The sequence below is a fragment of the Sitophilus oryzae genome, unplaced genomic scaffold, assembly GCF_002938485.1.
Source record: "Sitophilus oryzae breed Bouriz unplaced genomic scaffold, Soryzae_2.0 scaffold_2006_pilon_pilon, whole genome shotgun sequence".
Lineage (NCBI taxonomy): Eukaryota > Metazoa > Arthropoda > Insecta > Coleoptera > Curculionidae > Sitophilus > Sitophilus oryzae.
Genome location: NW_022146732.1, coordinates 2,250,105 through 2,277,677, shown reverse-complemented (window position 1 = coordinate 2,277,677; position 27,573 = coordinate 2,250,105). Strand labels below are relative to the sequence as shown.

The 27,573-nt window shown below is 30.5% G+C and overlaps 1 protein-coding gene and 1 long non-coding RNA gene across 2 annotated transcripts; both read left to right on the top strand.

Moving 5' to 3' along the window:
* The first annotated feature begins 323 nt into the window (after positions 1-323).
* LOC115883962 lies at positions 324-11,452 on the top strand. Its single transcript, XR_004050479.1, has 3 exons — positions 324-469; positions 10,569-11,020; positions 11,225-11,452. It is a non-coding gene; the product is annotated as an uncharacterized LOC115883962 (long non-coding RNA).
* Positions 11,453-25,545: 14,093 nt separating this feature from the next.
* Positions 25,546-25,857, top strand: LOC115883895. Its single transcript, XM_030902316.1, has one exon. It carries the CDS (start codon positions 25,546-25,548, stop codon positions 25,855-25,857), a length of 312 nt encoding a protein of 103 aa, XP_030758176.1.
* The last annotated feature ends 1,716 nt before the right edge of the window (positions 25,858-27,573 follow it).

The window sequence follows — 27,573 nt, the reverse complement described above, 5'->3', positions numbered from 1 at the left end:
CCGACACAAACAACCATACAAAAACAAGCGGCAGCATAATCATACCCCGCCAGACCTACCGTACACAAAAATCTCATACGTCACGCAGGGAGATGGAGAGCCAGTTGCCGCCAATAATGATTACCATCATCTCCCGTCCCTGTCCTTTTGCGAAACAACGGCAGCAACAACAATAAAAAAGCGACCGGGAAACAAGGACGGAGAGACGAGTAGTCAAGCTGACAGCTGACTTATACATACTTATGTGCGATTTGGTGACATGGCACCATTTAGCCAGTATATTTTGTGCGTGACAGCCGTCGGAGAAGAGGAGCCATCGACGAGCCTTCTATAAGCGACGGAAAGGTTGGATTGTATGCAGGACGGCAAGCTAGGTGATGAAGGTGAATAGATATGCTCGCAAGGAATGGGATTATGGATTCTAATGGCAAGCATTTCGAGGAATGTGGTTTACCAAGCGCAATAATAGGTAAGAATGCAGGTCAGAAATGCAATTGAATATTTTCTGAATGTTTCTTTTTCTCAATTACTTTGATAGCCATCTAGTTTTTGTGCCTAAAGTGTATAATACATAATAGTGGTTATTTATCTGAGTTAAGATATGAGAAATATATTATATGATGCATGCGTTGTTTGTTTGTGTTGCTAAGTAATATATGAGACATGTTCATTTAAAAATAAAGCGGAGTTTGTACCGAACTATAACCAGTTCACTTAATCTTAACTAGTGTCTTTTTTATTTTTTACATTTTTAATATTTTATTTAACGTTTCGATTTTTTTAAGCAAAAATAAACAAAGTTAAAAATCAATATATTTTGATCTAGCGGACCGATTTTGATGAATTTTTAAGCAATTTGTAGCTAAATTATTTGACTTTTTAGTGTTTCTTTCTAAATTAAAAACGAAAGTTGCCATCTGTCAATTATACGGGGAAAAACAAAAGATTGTTATTTTAGTGAAAGTTTTAATCACCCTGTGGATTGGTTTAATGAAGTTAGGAATTAAAAAACTACTTTGTCATTAAAGGTACATCCTTTCTCTATAGTTTGTTTTTTGATTCATCTCAATAGCTTAATTTTTGTTGTAGATATTTGCTTTTAAAGAAGGCAAGAAATTTTTCCTGCAATTTTTGCCTTTGCTTTTTTTAGAAAGGATCATCAACAAAGTTGAAATAGTCGTGTTTTTGTAATATCACTGTCACTGAAAAGGCATATTATTATTGTTTGTTAAAAATATATTACACTATCTTGATTAAAACTATTTTCAATTTCCTATAAAGCACATTTTAGATACTTTTCGTAAATTCGATACTCAGTTTCAAATACTTTTTTATTTCTTTATCAAAAATAACCCTGAAAATCTGTAACAAAAATAATAATTATAGAGAAAAAATAAAAAAAATTGGCGCCGGGAGGCACGTATAGCCGCCCATACTAAAATATGTTAATATCTCGAAAACTGCGACTTTGACTGATTTTGATGTTATTACAAATTTTGTTGCAAATATTATTCCTAATCTTAATTTGAAAAGCGCGTTTCACTGGCTACTGTAATTTTAGAATTACGATTTTTTTTAATTTTTAACCCCCTCCCATACCCCCTTACCAACCCCCCACCCCCACCAAAAACTAATGGCCAGATTCTCGGGTGCCACAGTATTTTTGTGCCAAATTTGGTTTATTTTTATTAATTAGCAATAGAAATCTTCAATTTTTTTCTAATTTTCCACAACTTTTGTCATTTCACTGGCCACTGGGACGCCATTTTTCATTGAATATTACACAGATCAGTAGCTATATTTTACTCAGTGACTACATCGGTTAAAGTTCTGTTTTTTTTTAATAAAATTCAACATTACTCCAAAAAAACTGACCTTGAAAGAATTTCTATGAAATTCAGGAGGTTACTGACTCGTGTTTAATTAATGTCAAGGTTATGCCATAAGCGTTCCGTCCATCTTGTAACATATCTATCGAAATATTTGTTTCTTATAGAGCATATACGTTTTTATATTTTAAACAATCTATATTTAAAAAAATATCCTCTGGGTATTTCTTCAATTGTACTATAAGAAAATCTAAATCATTCTGACAAATCTTTTAGGTTTGTAAAAATCGCCCTTTCTTAAATAATATTTATGAACATTTAATACAAATTTTTCAATTACCTTTTAACATCTAGTTACAAAAAATATAGCTACACACTGAAAAAAAGTATCTCTCAGTCGAAATGAATATGACTTTGACCCAAAACATTGGCGCTTTTCAATAGGGCCAAGAACGACGTTTCCTTGCCCAAAGCATTAACTATCTTTTCATAAGCTTTAAAAAATTACTTTAGAGAATAGTAGAATCTATCTGTCCAAAGTATTTCACTCTTGACCCAAAATGAATATGCATAGAAGTTCTTGCTACAAGAACAACAGTTTCTTTGATTCATGCAAAAATTCTTGATTGAAAAGGGACATTTCTTGATTAAAGAGACACTTTTCTTAAACCAATTGCGAATAATATTGACCCAACTAAAATTTATTTTGATCTAAGAAAAGTCTATACATCATATATAGGTATATACAGGCATATTACTTTCGGTATATTATTTTCTGATAAATTTAGGTTTTCCTGGTCTGTAGTAAGTAAAGTGATATTATTTTCCTCGATAGTAGTTATTTCTGCTTCTTCACTTCTTGGTATTTTTTGGGGTGGTTCATCACTCTACAAATTACAAAAAAATGTTACATCACGATTAATTAAAGTAAAGCATTTGCTTTACTTTGATTAATTAATCTTAATCTAAATTATTAAAATTATAACATTGGTCACATTTTGAATTTTTTAATACGACGACTTGAAATTCTAAAATTTTTGTAATTATTTGAAATGCGACGTACGACTGATCGGACTGCCATGCCATGCCGACTGATTGTATATACCGTCCTTCGTCATCGTCTTTGCATGTCGTTATTATTTTTCATCGAAAAAGTATTTAGCTATTGGAAAAATGGCCATGTTTCTTGAATGAAGTACTTCCTAGCGTATTTTTCTTATTATCTTAAAACAAAGTAACTTGCACTTGGTTGAATGAAAATAGATCCAAGAGAAATTTTCGAATTTTTCAAGAGAACCAGTTTTCTTGAGTTAAGAGAGTTTTTCTTCAGGCCACTAATTTTTTTTTGAAGAACGATGACGACTTTAGTTCAAGTCAAGGATATATAGAAGAAGGATATTCAACTCCCTATAGCGGGCTATGTTGGAAAAAATGCCGTATTTTGTCGAGGAAGACGATTTCGTCACGACCAATGGGCGTCGAGTATTTGAAATTGAAAACATATAAATTGACGGTAACCTATGTTTTTTGACTCATTTCACTGACAGATGTGATGAGATTATTTTATAGATCCAAACGTTTTTTGAATAATTTATCTTAAAGTTATTTCCTATAGGTTTGGTTTGGCCTTCTATATTCTGGTATTTGTCTACTAATAAATAATATCTTATTTTGTATTTCGATGTATGAAAATCCGCAAGTTTTGTATCTGAAGCCGCAAAGAAATTTCGCTCTATAGTGAGAAAAATGTTATATCTTTTTAGACGCGTAGAATTACAAAATTTCTTATTTCAGATGTTCTAAATGTGAGTGCTTAATGTCAAAAATTTAAATATATACTTGAAATATTATTTCAAGTTATATGCTTTTACCTTTTTTGGAAGTAAACAAATATTGAAGAAAGTGTTGTGCCTTCACAGAATTTAAATTGGCATTAGGAATAGACTTCCTTGATTTAGTAATGATATTGCTCATAGAAACTGATAATGTGAAGAATAACAATACAGGAACATAGAATAACAAGAAAGAAATTTTAGCAGCAAGTTAGGTTATGTGATAAATTTTATTTATATAGTTTGTTTAAAGAGTTTAGTTTGAAAAAAAGGTAAAACAATTATTATTGTCCAGGTCATTTGATAACATATTACAGGGACACAGTAAAAAGACAAAACATTTAGACCCTTTGAAAGAGAAATGTTTGCAATGGATATTAATAAATTCTAGCCAATTTGTACGATGTACAATGCAGGCAATATTTCTGCCTCCTAACGTACTATTCACGTAAAAGAAGATGTGGGTATTGTATTTATAGGTAGTTAATGATACATGGAATATATTTCTATATTATTGCAATAACGATGTCTTTATGTTGTATTTTTTTAGAACAGGTTTATTATTAGTTGGCTAGTGTGTTAGTAGGATAGCCATTAGTAGTTATAAAGTATGAAGTAGTCAGGTATTAATAATAGGAATTGATCAAAACTTATACATTTATTGTAATATTTATATTGTGAATTTAAGTAGTTAGTTTTGGTTGTTTAATAAACGAATTAATGTGCTTATTGTGTATCTAATTAAAAGAACAATGAAAAGTTGAATACCATAGGGGTACGTATGTTATACAAAGAATTTGCATCAACATTTTTTTGGTTATATACTTGTACTCATCTTGTACTGATATTTGTTTCTTGAACTAAAGAATTATACAGTACCTACTACACAATATATAATCTGCAGCTACATAGGTAGGTAGCTATTGGTAATTAAATTTTTTATCTAACATCAGAAATATTGTTAATTATCAACTATAAACAACTAAGAACTAGAATTATCAACTATAAACAAAATATAATATACTGTATCTTAAGCAATATATAATTATTTAACAATTAATTTTTTTTGGGGAAATAAAAAATGGTACCAAATTCTTTTTGACTATTTAATTTCTAAGTCACAAATAATGGTGGACAAATAACAAGAAAATTATACAAGTAAAACATAATTTTAACTTATTTCTCTAATGGGATTTTGGTATTGATCTACTTGTAGGATATGCAGTTATCAATCATATTTTTGAATATTTATATTCAATATTGTTCAGAAACAGCCCAATTATTCTGAAAAAAAAATATATGGTCAAATTCTTTGAAAAGAAACTTTTAAAATCAGTAATGATAAAAAATATATAATTGTTGTATAACAGAACTAGGGGACATAGGATTAGGGGAATTAACAATAGATTATTAAAAACTGCCTTCTCTTAAAAAAAGTAGTATTATATGCACTTAAAAAGACTATCAAGGATATAAGTACGCATAGAAAGAAAGTAAGTATCTATACTACTGATATATATAACTATATATGAATACGATACCTACAGTATACAATATTACTAGTATAAAAATAACAGCACAGTTGGCACACTTTAAAATAAAAAAGCAGCATAATATTTAGGTATCTATATAAGTAAAATTTTCTCAAAAATATTAGAATATGAAATCAATTGCAACTAAATTTTAATTAATAAACATAAACAAATAAAATTGTCAGTGTTATTAAAACTTTATGCAAATATGTTACCTTAATACTTTGTCTCTAATCCTACTCTTCTGACATGGCTTTTCAAACTTATCCCCAAATCTCAATTCTTGTTATTAAGAATAATATTTATGAACTTTTGTTTCCATATTAATTTCAATATATTTGAATAAAACTGGAAAAATAATCAATATTGGCACTTGAAATTTTAATTTCTTATGTCCTTAAATTATTTATATCTTGTTATACATAATACTTATACATAGATATTCAATTTAAAAATAGATCAGCACTTGAACGAGTGAATATAAAATAGTATATTATCAATTTCTATGATGAATTTCATTACTAAATCAAGGAAATATATCCCTAATGCCAATTTATATTCTGTGAAGGCACAACACTTTCTCCAATATTTGTTTACTTCCAAAGGGCAAAGGGTATAACTTGAAATAAGACCAATATTTCAAGTATCAATCTTCAACATTTTAATTTTTGACATTAAGCACTCACATTTAGAACATCTGAAATAAGAAATTTTGTAATTCTACGCGTCTAAAAAGATATAACATTTTTCTCACTATAGAGCGAAATTTCTTTGCGGCTTCAGATACAAAACTTGCGGATTTCCATACATCGAAATACAAAATAAGATATTATTTATTAGTAGACAAATACCAGAATATAGAAGGCCAAACCAAACCTCTAGGAAATAACTTTAAAATAAATTATTCAAAAAACGTTTGGATCTATAAAATAATCTCTTCACATCTGTCAGTGAAATGAGTCAAAAAACATAGGTTACCGTCAATTTATATGTTTTCAATTTCAAATACTCGACGCCCATTGGTCGTGATGAAATCAACTTCCTCGACAAAATACGGCACGTTTTTTTTGGGCCAGTCGAATATCCTTATTCTATATATCCTTGGTTCAAGTCTATCTTTTATATCAGTGCAGTTTTTTTTCTTTCTTTATGTTAATGAAACTAATATATTATATTGAAAAATTACCGGAGGAAATCGTTATTTTTCCATACAAAAACTAATTTCTATTAGCATAGATAAGTAATGCAATTGAAACAGCATAAATGCAAATGACAGCGCGCAGACAGCTTTCACTTTATTAGCATTCCAACTGCATGAAATGTGGAAATTATGTTTAATTCGTTTTCAGTACAAGATACTTAATACAGTTAGTGAGAAAGTAAAATTTACTTCAGCTGTCAAAATAAAGACGTTAAAAATATGCATTTTATTGGGATTATATTCCGTAATTGTGAATATTTATTTTGAATTAAAAGTACGACTTTGATTAATTTAACTTATTATTCAGTGATCATCTAAATATCTATAGTCTATAGATAAGACTAAAATAACCTAAATTTAATGTACCAGGGTACAAATTAGTACCAAAAAATGGATAGATACAATTTTATAAAATAGGTTAATTATTATTTAATAAATATAACTATATATTAATAGTTATTTTATACACAAGACGATAATGCAATTTTATCGTCGTGTATAAAACAATATTTTTTTCTCGGCAGCTCATAGCGAGTTTCGTTTAAAAAAAAATTCAGAAATTATTATTTCAAGGAATTCATTACGAGTAGAAAAAATATTTTGCTGGGTTGGCGTTCTTTTCTATGTAATTTGACAAATAAATAAAGCTGTCTCTTTAGTTGTCAGTTTTGAGTCAATATTTTTTGATTCTCTTTCGTGTCGATTGCTGATTGAATTGGAGCCAGAAATGGCTCAAAACGAAATAAGTAAATTACCAATAGATATTCAGGCTGAGGCGACAAACGCCATATCCAAACTACTTTCATTTAAATCCCGAATAACTTATGAAAAGGAATACAAAAATTTTCGAATATGGAAGCAATTAAAAAAACCTGCGAGAAGAAATAAAGTTTTTAACCTATCCTCGCTGTTAAAGTATCATTTAATCTACCCTTGCGGTTAAAGTACTATTTTATCTACTAATTTTGAAAGATATAAGGCAATTTTAACAGTTGCTATGGAAGAAAGTTTTTATAATGTCTTGAATATTATTTAGTGTACACCCCACTGATGAATATTATAAAATTTGGCATGACTGTTATAATCCTGTTTTTTACTTAGTTTGATTTTTTATGTTTAAACTTTTAAAATTAAGTTCTATTTTTTTTAAATTATGATCATAATTTGTGAAGTTATGATGAACCTTTTCTTATTTTTTTTGTTATTAGGTACGTGTTATTTTTCTAATCTCGTTAAATATAAAAACTCTTAAAAAAACATCATTATTTGTCAAATATGAGTTTTCGGGTGTGTCTAAGATCAGTTCATAGTGTTTTTATTTTAAGTACGTTTCTATATTATTGATTGAGAGGAAGATTGAGAGGGGAAGAGTATTCTACCATACATATACATACATACAGCCGTTACTCGCTGACGAGTATTCGACACACATAAAGAAAATGGTCACGCAAGGCGTTTTCTTTCATGAGCTTTTCTGTGACTGAAAAGCCCGATACGTGATGTTATCTGCCTACCGCACTCCGGACATTCAAAAATCTCATTGCTTTGTTGCCTCTCTATTTCCGTCAATAAAATTATAACCCCAAATCAAATGACAATAACAATTACTAAAAAGAACATGCAGTAATTTTCGAAATGCCGTAATAACGTCACCAATCTCTTTCATCCGGTTGACAAGTGATTGAGAGAGTTCGATAACATATGACGTGACGTTGAACGATGACTAAACATTCTATACATTTAAATTAAATTATTTTTAATTAATATTTGAGTTTATCTTTATTTTTCTAAGAAAACCGAATAAATTTTAGATCGATATGAGTTCCATCGACGGTAAATTCGCAATTCCCTTTCGAATAGCGACATTGTAAGTACAAAGCCGTGTATTACGAACAGTTAGCGTATTTTACTGCAGCCGACGACGCATTGAGAAACAGTATACCTTCTCTCTCGGGTCTATTATTATCCGGCATGTTTACAAGCGTACTTAACCCAATCGGGTTTCTATATACCAAGAGAAATACTAGAAATAAAATTATGGTTGTTAGAGACGTACTAAAAATACCTTCAGCCAATTGATGTTCCTTCCATGAGTATTTTTAATATTTTTTTGAAGTGAAACTTACTACTTTACGCGCGTTAGGAGTAAAAATTCTAGGTCGTGATACACGAGCTAGCGAGATGAGACGTGGTAAGGATTCGCACGATCGATTAAACACCAAAAAAAATATTTAAAGCTAAGAAAATCATTATAATCAACTTGATACTGTACCCGTGTACCAATATCCTCTGGTTGTGTGCTGGGCAGTAAATTTTCATGCATATTTTCATCGATAGGTTTATAGCTTCTGAATAACGGTCTAGGTGAAGGATGTAGCTCATTTGCTAGCTTAGAATTACAATTATTAGAGTTAAGCAACTCGCATTTTCATTGGAGGACATAGTCATATTGATTTCAAACCAATAATCCACAAGAATATTTGTATAATTTAACAAAATGACTGTGAACTACTATAAATAATGAATAAAAATGTAAACAAAAACAGAGCACACAAATTGTTGGTTAAAACAGCATTATATTTCACTTTTTCAAACATGTCCTTTTAATCATATCACATATCATATTTGATATTTAGAATAACATAGTATACAACAAACATACAGAGAGGGGGTTATTTAGAAAACTAACTAATGGCCAACTTAATTTACTGTTGCACGTAAATTTATTTTTCGAGAACAATAATTTTAGGCTACGATAAATTTAGTTTTCTAGTATCTAGTTTAAATATAATTCTTTTCTAAAATAACATAAAGCCTTTAAACAAAAATGTCTCATAAAAATATAAAAAATGTCAACATGGATTTGTTTTATAATATAATTGGAAATAAATTTTAATCAGCACAGTTTCAAGTTTAGTATGAACTTTGAACCAAAACAAAAAACCATAAATAAGACAAAATTATAGAAAAATATGAATGTATTGTTAAATTAACAGATATTTTCTTTCATATTATAGTTCTAGATATAAAAAATTAGTCAATAAATTAAAAAACTGAAATGTTTTGGTTAAATATTATTTTTAATCTACTATATTATTATTGTAAAGCTTCTAAATATTTTTACAGATATTTTCTCATATTTTTTTTTGTAAATGATATCTTAATTCTATAGAATATACAAAAGTACATTCTATAGAATAATAATACACATTTGACGTTAAAATAAAATAAAATTAAAGAATACTTAAATAATACACCACAGAAAATATAATAAAAATTAAACTGATAACAATTAGTTAATATTACAAGCCAAAATAATCTTAATAGAAAATAACTAACGCATATCACTAACGTAATGACTACATATTTCACTAACTACAACAATCATAATATATAAAAGTACTACAAATATTTAGCAAGAAAAATTATACTAAATAAAGCTAGCAAAATAAAACACTAATTCACCACAATACACAGTAACACTTTATAATTAAAGTGTTTTGGTGTATATAAGTTTCCTAATAAAAGTGTTTTGGGTGTATTGTGTTGAATTAGAGTTTTATTTTGCTGTTGTAACCCCAAATGTAATAATTAAACTATGTAAATGAAGTTACAAAGAAAATACAATATTTTTTATTTATATATCTCTCATTATAAATTTGTCTACAATGTATTGATAGCTGTTTGATCTTAAATAATTATTACCAATAAATATAAAACTATTATCTATGTTATCTATCTAACGAACCTATGATCAAGAAATACCTACGGTATGATAAAAAAAAATACAGTGAAAATAAAAAGATTCCAGACACAACTCTTTTTTCAAAAAATAATTAATTTGTATTGATTTTTTTACAATAATTATTGAAAAAACATCTGTTAGGCTCTACTGTAGTAGTTCTATCGGTCTATGACATGAAAGGTACCTATATTTTTGACAGATCAAACATTTTCCACCAAAAAATCACATTTTAAATTTTTGCCAAAAACTATTCCGTTCAATACCACCCATATGGCATATTTCGAATTTTTCTCCACCCCATAGCGGCAAAAAGGGCTTCGATCTCTCCCTGGCCCTTCGTACCCCATGCCCTCTATCTTAATAGCATTAGTTTTCCAATCTACTACCGCCCCCTTCGAAAATAGTTTAATAAATTTCCTCTTTTTATAGGTTTAATGGTATCGACGCCGATGCCTCTGTGCCGTCTCACTCGTCGACCGTCTCCGTCTGACGCACGAACCGGACCACGCCCCCTTCCTTCCCCCTCCTGCGACCCCTGGCAGCAGTGCAGGAAACTACGTCGTCGACGCGCGGCGTAGTTCAGAACATGCCCGAAACGACGCCGTGTCTATCCGAACGCCGGTTGCACTCGCACAGTCTAACTCAACGAGAGAGTGAGACGGAAAGATGGAATAATCACGCCGGGGTATGCATATAAAGATGATCCGGGGAACAACCACACCCTGCCCCGCCAGATCCTGCCCACCGGCGTCATGACTGCGTCGGCGTCGGTTGTAAGCAGAGGAGAGACCGTCGGGACGCCTGGCTGAAGCTCACACTGCTTCTCCAGACGCCAAACTCATCAGTCCTCCAGTGTGTCCGGGCTCGCGGTGACTCTGTCAGTAAGTAAACAAACACAAACTATAAGCATGCACCCTCTCAGACTCCCACAAAATATTTATAGCTATCCCAAACCCTACAGACAGTCAAATAAATTGAATTTATCCTGAGAAATAACCCGGTATACCCCAGAGACTATTTTCCTTCTTATTTCACTTTCTTATTTATTAATTTCTCCTGATTTGTACTGTGTTTTCTGTTTATAGGTGCCTGAAGAGGAAGGAGGTCTGTGTTGAGTTTCCTAGCCACGTTCGTTGGGGTGAAGATTGAATGCAACCCCCTGTACGTATACTGAATGTATCCTGAGTGTTTTTTCTGTCCGGTATACCTTCAGTATACGTAACAGGAGGCCACATTTCTACGAGTCGTCTCACCTTCAATTCAATCTTCTTAGCTGTAGGTACCTTAAGAACTAGTAAGAATAATTGTTTGTTAGTAATTACATGCTTAAGTTAGTTTGTGGTGTATTGTAATTATTTTTTAATGTATTTAAATAAAAGTGTTTGATAAAATTCAAAAAATCTTTAATTTTAGGTTATAATTTTTCTGTACATGATTCACAATTCTTTAAAAAAAATTCTCAAAAAATTATATAATTATCTAAATGTAAAAATTAAAACATATATAACAATAAAAATTTTAAGAGATAAAAATAAAGATTTTGTCTAGCTCTTTTGGGTTTCTCTTGGCAATAAAATATAAGGGCCTTTACAAAAAAATTATTAGGTCAAAGTTTATGGTTGCGTTTAAAAGGGTAGATTTTTTATAGCTTTACGTCTTCGAATTTTATTTGTTTTTGGTGTAAGAAAAAGGATAGAACGGTTATTTTAACTGGGATTGGATTTTGGTGAAGGCGCCGGGCAAGAATGCTTTCACCAATATAATAAAATCTTAAAATTTGAAGACAGGAGCTGTAAAATTATTCGTTTACTAAGTAAAAAAGAAAAGTTTTTAATTTGCTGAAAATTATTTAAGTTTCGGGGGTAAGAATTATTTTTATAAGACTTTAGTTTTGATTTAATATAAATTTATTTTCACGTCTTTTTAAGAAGTTGTACAAATTTTAAAACAGAATTGTCGTGATGTTTCTTTTTTATGATTATATGACCCTGTTTGAACTAAAAATTCTTTGAAAAAGCTGAAATTGAATAAAGAAATTAAGAAGTATTTTACTGAATTATGTGAATTTTTTTCTCAACATTTCTGTACTTATTATGGGGCCTTGCAATATTAATTTCACTATAATGCTGCTATTAATATTTCATAGAAAGACTGTTCAGAATAGGCCAACAGTTGAAAATACAATATACAATTTCTTTTAAATTATATTTTGTAGTTTAACAATAAGTATTTAAATCATAAATATATAGAAAATACATTACTAATTGTGATTAGTAAAATGAGCATTGGATTATACAAAAATTAAAAACTTCATAAAACTGTAGACGGTTCTAAACGCTAATACATACATGAATTTACAATGAGCAAACAATTTCAAAATTAAAATCAAATAAAATAATTTATAATTTTGAAAATTAGGAACTTATACAGATTAAAAATAATACTACACTGACTCTTTTGTTTAATACTAAACTATTACTAACACTATGTACACAGTAACATTTTTTATTAATTATTTTTTTAATACGAATCTTTATCTATAAGTGAAATGTAATTATTGTACCCTAGAAGCAAACTATATTATTTCATAAAACATAGTTTTGAGAAAAACGAATTTAAAGTTTGAAGCTTTTTTGAAGTTATTTCCTAATTACTCGTTTATTTTTAAACCTATCATTATAATATTTGGTATATGAGCAACGTATTTTGAACTTGAATAAAATATGAAACAATTTTTTAAATAAATTATTTTATTTTTTTTTGAGTGACTATACATAATTTTTATATTAGAAAAAAAAACTTTACAGAACTTAACTTATATTAAGTCAGTATATTATGCCAAAATAAATAAAGCTAAACCATTTTAAGTCCAAATAAAAATATATTACTAATATAATAAAAAAAAAACATTTAACAGGAAACTGTAAAACAAGAATATATGTTGCAATTTGGAACCAATTTACTATTTTAAGTTAAGTAACTAGACGTATATATCTCAAATATGCCAATTTTGAACATAGTTTGCTTCTAGGGTATAGATATAGAAGGCCAGATCAATCAATTCTATAAAACATTAACTAAATTGCAATTGAGTAAATTATTACCAATATCAATTGATATTAGTTACATATTCAAATATTTTATCGATTATCTTAAACACAACATCATTGATAATTATGTAACAGTACATAAAACCTATTAATTATAAAAAAATATATAAAAAAAATGATTAATACAAAAGAACTGGTTGAAAAAATAATTAAGATAATAAATCAAAACACATAATTATTATAAATGTTTAGTTAATGATTTTAATGTATATTTAAATTATAATTGCACTGTTTTCTCTGACATAATTTAGAAATTATTATTTAAATAGTATTTTAATGATGTTTATGGGCCTATAAGTATGTGATAATTACATTAATTTGTAATTATCACATACTTATAGCAACATAAAATCAAACATATTATTATGTATAAAAAGTTTTATATTAAAACCAACCTAAAATATACCAGATATAAAATATGTTATTCTTAGTTTTTTTCACATTTTTCTCGAAACCTTTACTTATTTTTAGTTTTAAAAACTGAAATAAATGAAAAAATAGAAAACATATCTTAAAAAATGAACCAAATTTCATTATAGTAATAAAAACTTATTTATATTTTAATACATTCACCATATTTTGGCGGCTGTTGAACTAAATCGCACACTTGGCGAATGCGACAGGACACACGCTGTATATGGAGTTGCATAATATTAAAGTGTCTCCGTTGGAAAATATCCAGGATTCGTTGACCCTATCGCGAGGAGCAGGTAGAGCAAAACAGCCGCTCTGCTGTCATGTGTGCTTGTATAAAAGAATGTAAAGCTCTAGAGCTACACGTATCGGTTTTTGGGAAAGGGAACTCGGATAGAAAAGACAGAAGAACCACAAATTTTATATGAAATTAAACATGTTGGAGGCTGACTTATATTTAGATGAAATATGTCTTTGGTAAAAAGCCATTTGGTTGGTTTATTTTTAAGGAGATTATTTATAGGATTTATATTTTAATATCTAAACATCAAAATGGGAATGAAAGCTATGTCTAACAATTAATATTTTAACAATGCATAGGTTATGACTGGTAGTATACCAGGGTAGCGAATGCTTTCTTCTTTAGATCAAGTAGCATTCTATATTTGAATATGATTAAGTTTCTTCCCTGTGTACTCCATGCTAACTTAAATTTTCTGTTGATTTCTAGTAGTAGCTAGAGTTCCTGAGCTGTGTATTAGTTGTCCCAAGTTCATTTATATCGAATTATAATATATATATTTTTTTTTCCATAGCAACTTTTAAAATTGCCTTATATCTTTCAAAAATATTAGATAAATAGTACTTTAACCGCAAGGGTAGATTAAATGATACTTTAACAGCGAAGATAGGTTAAAAACTTTTTGTTCTCGAACGTTTTTTAATTGCTTCCATTTTTGAAAATTTTTGTATTTCTTTTCATAAGTTATTCGGGATTTAAATGGAAGTAGTTTGGATATGGCGTTTGTCGACTCAGCCTGAATATCTGTTGGCAATTTACTTATTTCGTTTTGAGCAATTTCTGGCTCCAATTCAATCAGCAATCGACACGAAAGAGAATTAAAAAATATTGACTCAAAACTGACAACTAAAGAAACAGCTTTATTTATTTCTCAAATTGCATAGAAATCAACGCCAACCCAGAACTATATTTTTTCTACTCGTAATAAATTCCTTGAAATAATAATTTCTGAATATTTTTTTAAATCGGAACTCCCCTATAGAAAAAAATATTGTTTTATACACGACGATAAAATTGCATTATCGTCTCCCGAAATTAATTCATTCGTGAATTAATCTTCTCGACGATAAAATACCATTTTATCGTCTTGTATAAAAAATAACTATTTTTGTACTCTGTCTACTCTCTTCTGGTTTCTTGTTAAATTTAACTGACTCAATTCTAGTTTTATGACACGTTTATGTAAATTTACTTTACTCTTGTTTTCAGGCCATTTTATAATCTATAGATATATCTTTTTTAGTGAGCTTGAATAAGTTCCTGGTATGTCTAACCATGAATTCTGTCCAAAGGATAGAAAACCATATAAAAGTACTTTGGAATATACTTATAGATTCTTATATCAACTTTGGAAAATACTTGACAAAAATATTGTTACCTATACATAGATTATATTTTAGTCTATATGTGTGGCTTTTTAACTAGAACTAACTTTTGATATATTTTTGGTATTACTTTAAGTTCATTATAGGAAGACTGGATTTGAGAAGTGTTATTCAGATTTTTTATGCGACAAGAACTGAAAAATAGTATATTGATTTATTAGGAATAAAAATGACACTTTATGTGGTGAGGCTGTACGTTTTTTTTTTTCAAACGCCACAAATATTTTTTTAAACAATTTCAAACGTTCCAAATAATATAAAAAGATTTAAAAGCCATACCTTGTAAGTAATTATATATCAAGAAACTATAGTTACGGTCGTTGAATTTGTCACTTTATGACAGTTTAATAATGTATTTTCGTACTTTCATGCCTAGATGTAAAAGTGCTTCACTTTTATGCCTAGGCATTAAAATGACTTTTTTCTACAAACGTCAAAAAATGACAAGGTTCGCGAAATGTTAGCAATGTGCTATCATGACACGGTGCGCGAAGTAATGCGCGAAATGTCTATTTCGTACACTGCATGTAAATTATATGGGATTTTGGAATTTTGGTTTCTAGAAAATGAAGAACTAAATCATAAGTAATTATTTATTTCGAAATATTCAAAAATAAACAAATAACAAATATCAAACTTAACACTAATGCATATTCTAGTTATTATTTACAATATTAACATTAATCGTACAACCAATACACGAACCAATATTTAATCCCAAACTAAATAGTTCTGATTTTGCTTCAGATATGGGGGTTTAGGGACTTGAGACACTATCCAGTTTTGATGTAGAGGTACTTGATCCCGGTATTTGACTCTAAAATTTTATTTGATATTTGAATTTTATTGTTGATAAAATGCTCGATGTATCCCTCGGCCACTGTTGAAGATTTCCATCCTCCGTGGCGCTTCAAACTAAATATATCACCCCCTGCATTAGCAAGGAGTGTGGCTGAATTTCTCCGGAAACAATGCCCAGTGTAGGCCTCATAATCAGGCAGCTTCAAGTGTTTTGCTATTTGCTATAATGCTAGGCATCTTACCAATAGAATTTATGCCGACCACTTGGTTAAGACATCTTTTATTTTCATAGTTTAAAAACAACTCGACTGGTAGCATTTCTTGGACGAACAGCTGCGTATTTTCGGTAAATCTCAATATAATTCAAATTTGACACTGTAAAGACTCGGTCTATGTTTGTTTTTGTATCGGGTACTTTAACAATCAAAATTGAATCTTTATCTTCTATGTTATCGACTGTCATTTTAGTAAGTTCCTCACGGCGGCAAGCACCAGAAATACCAAGTATTAAAACGACCTAAAAGGAAATCGATGACGATGTTCGGTAAAAAAAACATACATTCCAAGCTCACGCTTCTTTTTTCGAAGCAATATAATAATAATAATTTTTGGGGATATCCCGACTTTAATGTCTGTTGAAAAAATGTTTGCAACTCAACTACTTTGGTGATCTCGACTAATTTTTCAAGTATCGAACACCAAAGTAGCACTTCGCACAGATACATAAATAACTATTTTATATTGTCAATCAAGTCGCAAAAATTAATACTTTTGTGATGTTTGAAAAAAAAAGGTTTGGTACTAAACACATCTTACTAGGTAAGGATAGTCATTCTATAATTGGTCAAATACTCTTTTTCAATAATACCCTTGTTTATATATTCTTAAAGTTGGTCAATCTCTGGACAAAATGTGCTGCCTCTGGTGAACAAATCGTAAAGCTTTAAAAGAATGAAGCATGTGATTAGGGGCGGAGTCAAAAATATCGATTATTTGCGGTATTTCCCTCAGAGTAATGTAATAATATAGCTCGGATTTTTGCGAACTATAATAGGGCTCAGCTGATTAGGAAATTTAAACAAAACTATTATTTCATTGTTGATTTTCGATTATTTTTTTGCTGTTATTTTAACGATTCTAAACCGTATTTAACAAAGAAATAACAATTTTCAATATGTTGGTACATTAATGCTAATTACTGGTAATTATTAATATTTAAAAAAAGTTACATACACTTACTTTATTTCGATTTGACCCAGGGCTATAAAATTTTATTTCATACTTCCATCATTTTATTCTAAATTGAGGTTTTACGAATTTAGGATAAATTTTTTTTTGAAAATAAAACGTTTATACATTCTTGATTAATTCTTTTCTTAATTAAAAATAAAACTTGGCATTTGTTTCAATAATATTATTTGACATTTAAATAAATATTATGTACTTAATACACCATTTAAATCTTTATTACACGAAATAAATCTTTCTTAGCGTAAAACATGGTCAGAGTCAAGTTTGCTTTAACTTTGTACCATATGAAAAAAAAAACGGCGTCCAGTTGGCAGGGAAATGACGATCGACGACATTTCCCACATAAATTGACATATAAAATGACAGCGATCTTCATTTCATAGCCATCGCTGACGCCGTTTATTTTCGATCAAGAATTATAAAAACTGAAAATATCATTATGTTTTAACTCACAAAGCCCGTTAAACCATAAAACTTTCTAGTATATTGTTTTATTAGGAGTAAAAATGACAATTTTCGTGGCGAGACTGTAGGTTTGATATACAGCCGAAGCACAAAAGTCATTTTTACTCCGAATAGGACATGTTATTTTTTTCAAAAGCCACAAATAATGTTTTAAACAATTTCAAACGTTCCAAATAATATAAAAATATTTAAAACTCGTACCTTGTAAGTAATTATCATGATACAAAAAAAACAAGGTATGATATTGCGCAGGTTGGTCACCACGTCACAGGTGATAAACGGTCGGCAAGCTCCACGCGCCAATTTCAAATTTTCAAACAGATGACACATAATAAATGTGTATGATGTGTCATAACTTTTCAAATGTCCAGCTCGATGATTTTACATAACTTTAGGGGTTATTTAATTCTTCCTTATTTTAGGTCTTTTTTTATTAGTGGCAATTGAACAATACGGATATTTTGTTGTATGGCATATGACGTTACAGGCGATATGCGCAAACTGAACGAAATTGGAGACGCTATCGACCATACCTTGTTTTCAAGTTTGCTTTGTACCATGAGTAATTATATATCGAGAAACTATGGTTACGGCTCGTTGAATTTGAGACTTATGTCATTTTAATAATATATTTTCATACTTTTATGCGTAAAGTGCTTTACTTTTATGCCTAGGCGTTAAAATGACTTTTTTATATTGTCAATCACGTCGCAAAAATTAATACTTTTGTGACGTTTGAAAAAAAATAATATTTTGAAACTAACTGGTATATTTTTCTGCCACAACAAAGTTATTATACAGTGATAAATGATAAGATCATATTGAAATACGCTACTGGGTAAAAAAAATGGCTAAATTATATCAATAATACTCCATTTCAAAAGTTATTTTCCAAAATAATTAATATTTTTCAATAATTGATTGCAATTAATATTATTTGACTAGTTTAATGACTAGTTTAATTTGATTAAAATTAATCTAGTCTTATTAAAGACTAGATTAATTTCATTTAAAATAAATTTGATCAGATTTTTTTCGTATATTCAACTACCAGAAAAGTAGAAGGAAGATTATAATGTATCTATCACAATATTTAAAAGAACTACTACAATAATTATTAGAACAAAAACAAAAAGAAAAAAATACCCAAATACCTTCACCATCTACTCAACTACAAAATAAATGAATATAATCTCTTACAAGAACACTACACAAACTACTTCTTGTATTCTACACTAAACAAATTATCAAACTTATTAATTAATCAAACATAAAGAAAAATTAACCAAATTACCCCTTCACCTACTACTTATCTTCAAAATAAAATATAAAAGCACTACTAAATTTCTTCTGGTAGTCTACACTAAACATTATAATCAAACTTAATAAATTAATCTAATTTTACATTACAACTACAAAGAAACAAGAAAATATTTTAAAACTACAAGAAATAAAACTTCGATACGTGCGACCAGTATAATAGATCAAGCGGAAAAAGAATATAAAATACTTTAAAATGTGCATTCAGAAAGAAAAAATATTTCGAAAATTATCTAAACAAACATTTTTTTTTCTTATCAGTGAAAAACATCGACCTCGTCGGCCTTGCGGAATATGTCGGGTATTTACAATGGTCGAATTGTATAATTATCAGCTTTTATAGCATATCTAATAGACAAAAAGTATCTTGTCGATTAGTAACCAATTGGCACAGTCCGAAAATTATCGATTTTTATTTTCTCTGTTTTTATTGGCCGCTTCAAAATTCAGAGTAACAAAAAATATTTTTCTCTAGTAAAAGACTGTGAAATACGCCCCGCCATCTGGTGCTTTACATCCATAAACGTCTTAGGTTGAGCTACTTTAAAAATTCATATACAAGGAACTACCAAAGAAAAAAAAAGAGAAAGTTGCATAAGACTAAGTAACATTACAATGCCATAACAAGTTATAGGGTTAAAACTTTCTATTTTTTAGAAGGACTCCCTTCCCAGGTATGTACCTACATTCAGTTGTGATTTAGCCTTACACAAGTGTTACTCAAAATATCCGGCATAGTGTTATACGCGTCAATAACTTTGCCGTGTAAGTTTTTAAACTGTTAATTTACATACATAAATTATTCTATATGATATGATATACGTGTTTTTTGCAATTATATTTTAATATTTATGAGGAAAAATCAGTTGATAATAATGTATGGGCATTGTTACCCCTATAATGGTAATTGGTTAAATGAATATTATCGTAAATTACAAATATTTAAATATACCTATGCTTGTTAAAAAAATATAGTAGGTACATTGAGTCTGGATATAGAATATTTTTCATTAATTTAAATTTTATATAAACTTTATTTCAATACATTGACTGTCCTAAAAAGACTCTTTTTAGGCTATCAAATCTTTACTCTAAGACAGTGTTGCCAGAATTAAAGTGTTTCCTTCAATATGAAGGATTTTGCAGTCAAATTTCGTCGATTAAAGGGATGAAAGATTTTTATCCAAAAAGAAGACAATAATATGTTAAGGTTTCTGGCAGTTTTGCAAAATAAAATTGTTAAAATATGTAGTAGGAGAATTTATTGTATTTCCTACATCTATTTTTTTCACTTTGACAGTGGTTAATTAATTTAAAACAACATTGCTGTCAAAAAATCAGCAATTCGAAAGATTTTAACATTTAATAAAAAATTAATAGATACATTTCTATCTTTCATCACGTCTTATTACACACATGGCATAATTAAACCAAAGTTCTTGTTGAAAAGATATAAATAGGTAAACGGTAAAAATACCTAATAAGTCAGCTGATCATGGCGTCTTCCACGATAATACTGAAAGGGGTGATGGACCAACTCATAAGCATCCAGAAAAAAATAATACGACCTTAATAAAAAATCGACCTTTTTCGAGATAGGTATTGCCAAAATTTGTTAAAATTTTACACCCTCATTTACAATTTTACATTTTTTTATTTTTTTTTATTTTTTTATTACTTTTCTTATTTTTTTTTATTTTTCAACAGCCGAAAATCTGTTCCAACGAGACGATATTAACAAATTTTATTAAAGTGGCAAATATCTCGAAAACCATCGATTTTTTACTAAGGTCATATTATGTTTTTCTGGATGCTTATGTTCACTTTCCGGACACCCTATGTAAACATAAAAATGACGAAAGTTTTCGTGGCGAGGCTGTACGTTTGACATACAGCTGAGTCATAAAAAGTCATTTTTACTCCGAATAGAAACATGCTCTTTATTTAAAACGCCACAAATAATTTTTTTAAACAATTTCAAACGTTCAAAATCATATAAAAAGATTTAAAAGTCATAGGTACCTTGTATGTAATATATATCGAGAAACTATGGTTACGCTCGTTGAATTCGACACTTTTTGTCAGTTTAATAATAATAATATATTTATGTACTTTTATTCTTAGGCGGTAAAGTGGTGTAAAAATGTTTGCAAAAAAAACGTTTTTTCTATTTACTCCCCACATTTCTTATGAAGCATTCATTACATTCTTCTACACCGCGACCAAAAGAAAAATCGAACCAAAAGAAAAAAGCTGAAAGACCAAAACCCAAAAAGAACAGAGGGAAACGAGGAAAAAAAAAGAGCACACATACATGCCGGCAACAGACAAAATTAAGCGGACGAGCTCTCCTCCTAAATCAGCTGGAGTTGCAGCGGCACGGACGCCGGATCCAAGATGGCCGACCATCCGCACCCGGTCCGGTTACCATGGCGACCGGCGGCGGGGGTTGATCGAGGGTCCGCAGCGGGGAACAAGGGGACAGGGGGGAGTTAGAGACAGTCGATCGTTTGTTGTGAGGCCTCCGGTGTGGATCGGGTCACCTTCGAAGCGGTCTGGCCCCGGGATAGACCCTGTATACGGTGTCTAGGCCGGAGTATATACTACGGTAATCGCAAAACGTTTTCCGATGCACGTCATCAATCACATCGAAATTGACACTAAAGCCTATAAACCTGACTAAATTAAATTTTGGCAAAAATGTATAAATATTTTGTATAATTTAAGATACAGACCAGCTCTTTATTTTATAGAGCAAATAATTGTAACAGATGTTTTATTTAGATTAAAACGGCAAAAATTAGTTTAAAGCGATTTTTATTATTGCCATGTTGGTCGCCTTGCGCCGCAATCAGCAACGTTGTCGTTTTTTTTTATATGACATTATCGTAATATCAGTCAATATTTGTTGTATAATATTATGTTGTTGTTGAATCTTTGGAACTACTTATTTCTCGTCTTTTTGCCGATTTTAATAGTCTTTTTTTAAAATCTTACTTTTAAGCACAAACAGTTAGAGTTTTTGTATTGCATTTCTTGAAATTGTGTGTTGAAAATATGCCGAAGCATTTAAAAAATCGAAGCAAAGAGCTTGTAGCTTCCCTGATAAACTCTTTTGAACAAGAAGGTGACAATAAAGGTCTTTTATTATCCTTGACTGCAGCCAGACAAGTAAATTTGATTGATAAGCACATTATACCACTTTCAAAGTTATTTCTATAGGTTAGTTTTTATTAAATTCTGTGATTATTAGTTTGTGCATTAATAGCACCCTCTTACTTGTTATTACCACATATGGCGTTGTAGTATGTACAGGGTGTCCCATTTTGGTTGAAATCATACGGTATCTCCGTTATTAGTGAAGATAGAAGGGTGCGGTTTGCACAAACCTGTCTCACTTTTTGTGTCAAACGGAAGATGCCGTAAACAAAATTTTCATAGCCCTCTTCGTTTCCGAGCTACAGGGTCTTTTTGAAAATTTTGCAATTTGGGACACCTCCTGTATCTCTGTTATTGTTAAAGCTATCGAGAAGGTGAAAACTGTTTATTGTAGAACTTTTTACGTGGAATACAGTGGGGTAGTCTGTTTTTCTATCAAAAAAATATTTTTGAAAATATGAAGTAAAGTTATGTTTTTTTAAATGGAACACCCTGTATATTTATAAATCATATGATCTGTCTTGCCATAAGCTTCTCAAAAATATATATCACTCTATATTTATTTTCACTATTTACTGCAATATTTAAAAGTTTTTATTAGAAGATCATATTTATTAGTAGGCCATGATTGATAATAAAAGAAACTAAAGAATTATTAAAAGTATACTGCTATCTGTCTCTTGTTTTATTTTGGGAGCCGCTAATAAATTCTTCATATATTAGGGAAACTTAACTCTCTACCGCTATTTGTAAATCTTGGAATAAGTGTATACGTAAGAATAATCTATCGTATCGGAAATTTTAGATATTCCTTTAGCTAATTTACGTGAAATATACTTTCAGCAAGATGGGGAACATTCCCCCTCATAACTATTATATTAGAATACTGTTAAATTATTATTTTTCAAATCAATGAATTGGAACCAATGAACGCATATTGATAGCCTTCTCGATTCCCGGATTTCGCCCTTCTCGATTTCTGATTTTGGGGGTTTTTGAAATACGAAATATATCGTGGGCACTACAACAATGTCGAACACCTCAAAAATGCTTTAATAATTCAAGATTTAGATATTTGCAAACCCAACCCGTTATAAAAAAAAAGAAAAATATATTCACAGTTTCAGTGGTAACAGTTATTTCAAAAGTAAAATATATCAATCCCAAATAAATTTTAATATGTGTATGACTATTTTTGTAAATACCATTTTGATTTTTTGTTATTTATCACGGCCTACTAATAAGAAAATGACATATTTTAAATATTGCAGTAAATAGTGAAAATAAATATAGAGTGATATATATTTTTGAGAAGCTCGTAGCAAGACAGATCATATGATTTATAAATATATAGGGTGTTCCATTTGAAAAAACATAACTTTAGTTCATATTTTCAAAAATATTTTTTTGGTAGAAAAACAGGCTACGCCACTGTATTCTACGTAAAAAGTTCTACAATAAGCAGTTTTCGCCTTCTCGATACCTTTAACAATAACAGAGATACAGGGGGTTACCCAAATTGCAAAATTTTTGAAAAGGCCCTGTAGCTCAGAAATGAAGAGGGCTATCAAAATTTTCTATGCAGCATCTTCCGTTTGACGAAAAAGTGGGACAGATTTGTGCAAACCGCACCCTTCTATCTTCACTAATAACGGAGATACCTAATGATTTCAACCAAAATGGGACACACTGTACATCAATAAATAAATAAATAACCCATAATAACTCATCAAATGATTTTCGGAGTTTGCGCGATCGTGCGATCCTTATCACTTTTCATCTCGCTTGCTCGTGTGTCACGGCCTTGAATTTTTACTGCCAGCGTGCCTAAAGAAGTTCTCCCAGAGTTTAAATTACTTGATCTCAATATCATTTTTCTCAATATAAAAATAAATTATAATCTTTTTAAAGCCCACTGGCCGTAAGAACCCGTAATGAGAGAGAATGCTCTCGGGTTTTGACGCCGTTTTTTTCTCGACTGGTATTTCCAAATTTACTACTGATTATTGAAGGGGTAAAAATGCAATATTAAAAAAACCTTTACCGTTAAGGTTAAAGTTATTTCTTATTTATTAACATTAAGATACAATTACCATACAGAATAGAATTAGATAACTGAACGGGCACTAAGTGGCTTTTTCAGAAAAATATTTACACGCTAAGTAGCTTTTAAGAAAATATTTTCAGCCTTAAATAAGGCAATTAACAAACATTCTACGCTCTCCGTCTTACGCAAGCCATCAGGTTTTAAATTGAAAATAACGTAGAAGAGATAAATGTATCATAGTCTACGGCCTCTATCAGCCACAAATCAATCCGCAGGAAAGAAGAAACAACATGGCCGTTCCATAACTTATCTTTAATTGGAAGGCCAGACGTCTCCAACGGTCTGAAAGAAATTAGTGGTATCTGATGTGAAAGTTAAATGACTTCTGACATATTAACATACAATGCACCGTTTCCAATAAGAGATGGGGAGGAAACGTTAGACATTGGAAATCAGGAGGCGTTTTCTTATCATGAGAAAGGAAAAACGTATTTTGGGTGGTTCATAATTTACAGTAATTAATAATTTACATTAATTATTAGAGTTAAGCAACTCGCATTTTCATTGAAGGAAATTGTCATATTTATTTCAAACCAATAATCAACGAGGATATTCGTATAATTTAACAAAATTACTGTAAATCACTATAAATAATGAAGAAAACATGTAAAAAAACAGACCAACACGAATTGTTGGTTAGGTTCAAAATTTCTTCTCTTCCTAAATAAACTTTAAGAGACCTTAACATTATCAGGCATTTGCATAAAAGTGTGTATTTTGGGTGGTATTCCATAAAATTTGCAGGCTATTGTGGAAACAGAAAATGTACAGATTACAGAAATAAATTAAAAATAATATTTATATTAATCTAGACTACACGTAGATGATACAGAGTTAGAACAGGTCGAGACATATCAATATCTGGGTATTGTCATAGAAGCAAATGGAGACAACAAATGTGGAAATAAATAACAGAATACAAAAGGCTAATAATGAATACTATGCAATGAATACGGAATTTATAAACAAAAAGGAAATATCGAGTAAAACCAGGATGATAGTTTTTAAAACAATATATAGGCCAATACTGACTTATGGATGCGAATCTTGGGTAATAAATCAGCGTCAAAGAAGCAAAATACAAGCAATTGAAATGAAATACCTCTTAAGGGTCAGAGGTGTGACACGAAAAGACAGAATAAGGAACGATATAATAAGAGAAAATTTACAAATCCAATCTATGCAAGCATTTATAGAACAACGACAATTGAGTTGGTGGGGACATTTACAAAGGATGAATAACGACATTCCTGTGAAGAAAATATGGGAAGCAAGGACTCAAGGCAAAAGAAATAGGGGCAGACCAAAAGAAACGTGGAATAAAATAGTTGTTAAACATATTTTAAAAAGAAAGGGAAGTACGTGGACAAAAACAAAACAAATGGCACAAAATAGGAAGAAATAGTTTGGATTTGTCTATGAGAAAAAACCATGAATATGCCACCCAGGTACCCTCATGAGTAAAATGGGATTTTTCGATTATAGACAATATATTTATATTAAAACAGCATTATATGTCACTTTTTCAAACATATCCTTCAATTTAATAGCTGTTAGTAAGAATGGAGGTCATTCTAGACCTAACACCACTGCATATTGTCGTCGGTAGTTATGCCAATGTGACAATGATTAGAAGGGTCATTGACGGAAACACTACTGGGAGAATTTTCAGGTCAGGGGCTTGGAAGACCCTCAAAAAGAAAATTTCACTTCTCCAACTCCCAGTGGATGACATACCAAGAATTTACAACTTTGAGAAACACGTCACTGTAGTATTGAGTAATAAAAAGGATTGGGAAAGGAAGAAACGCTTACTCAACATATAAAAGGCCATACCATCACGTGGTATACTGATGCTTCCAAAACCAAAGCAGGGATAGGGATAGGAGTATTTGGGCCGAAAACTAGATACTCCGAACCAATGGGCATCTACCCCAGTATCCTTCAGGCAGAAATTTACGCTATCGAAAGATGCGTAAAATTTATCTTAGAAAGGAACTATCGAAAACAGGAAATTGCCATACTATCCGATAGTCAAACAGCACTTAACTCGATCAACTCAGTAACCATCAATTCGAAGTTGGTCAAAGAATGCCTAGAGAAACTCAACAAATTAGACAAAGAAAATAAAGTCCTCCTACTCTGGGTGCCTGCTCACCAAGGGATAGAAGGCAATGAAAAAGCAAATGATCTAGCTAGGAAAGGAGCGAACACTCCACTAACTGGACCAGAACCGTTCTGTTTTCCAAACGGGAACCAACTGAAAGCGGAACTGAAGAATCTGAAAGACTCCATCCGTAACTTGGAATGGGTATCCTCCAACGGTCTAAGACACTCGAAAAAGTTCCTCAGAACTTACGACCGAGAAAAATCAAAGGTTTTCCTTCATTTAAGTAAAAACAATCTTCGGATTGTCACGGGGATTCTAACAGGACACTGTCTCCTCAACGAACACCTCAGTAGGCTGAAGCTGAGAGCTGAGAAACAACGGCGAATGCAGATTCTGTGGGGAAAATGGGGAAACACCAGAACACCTTATCACTGAGTGCGCCGACACGACGACCTTTCGTGCCATGAACTTTGGTACGTCTGATGTCGTGGATGGAGAGCTGGCCTCTGTGGAACCGTCTCAGATACTGGCTTTTGCTGAAGCCCTGAGACTGTATGATGAGTTACAACTCGTTATAACTCAAGAAAGGGGAATACACAATAGAGATATATAAGCTCGCGTTGATTAACTCCCGTTCCTAAACATTCTCTCTGTCTCTCTCTCTCTCTCTAGTAAGAAGTTTCAATTCAAATGCACAAACACTGGTTTTTTAATATTCAAAGTGAAATAACTCGATTATTTTGCACATATCTGAAAATCGTTAGAGAGAAGTCTGTATGTGTGCTCCACTGGTTACTTCTACAAATACAAAAAAGAAAAAAACAGAAAAAACTGTTTGGAATTCCTAACGAATACACTAACTCACACTTTAAAATTATAGAACGCGTTTAAAATAATTTTATGGCATCGAATTGACTGGAAAACAGACGGTACGTTAATGGTATAAGACCGTAAATTATTTGTAAATGCTTATGGAATCAAGGCCGAGAAGATACCAGCTCGAAATTTTAA

What these genes read in the sequence shown, in the direction of transcription:
- LOC115883895 (XM_030902316.1), top strand. Translation starts at nt 25,546, where the DNA reads ATGAAATACCTCTTAAGGGTCAGAGGTGTGACACGAAAAGACAGAATA.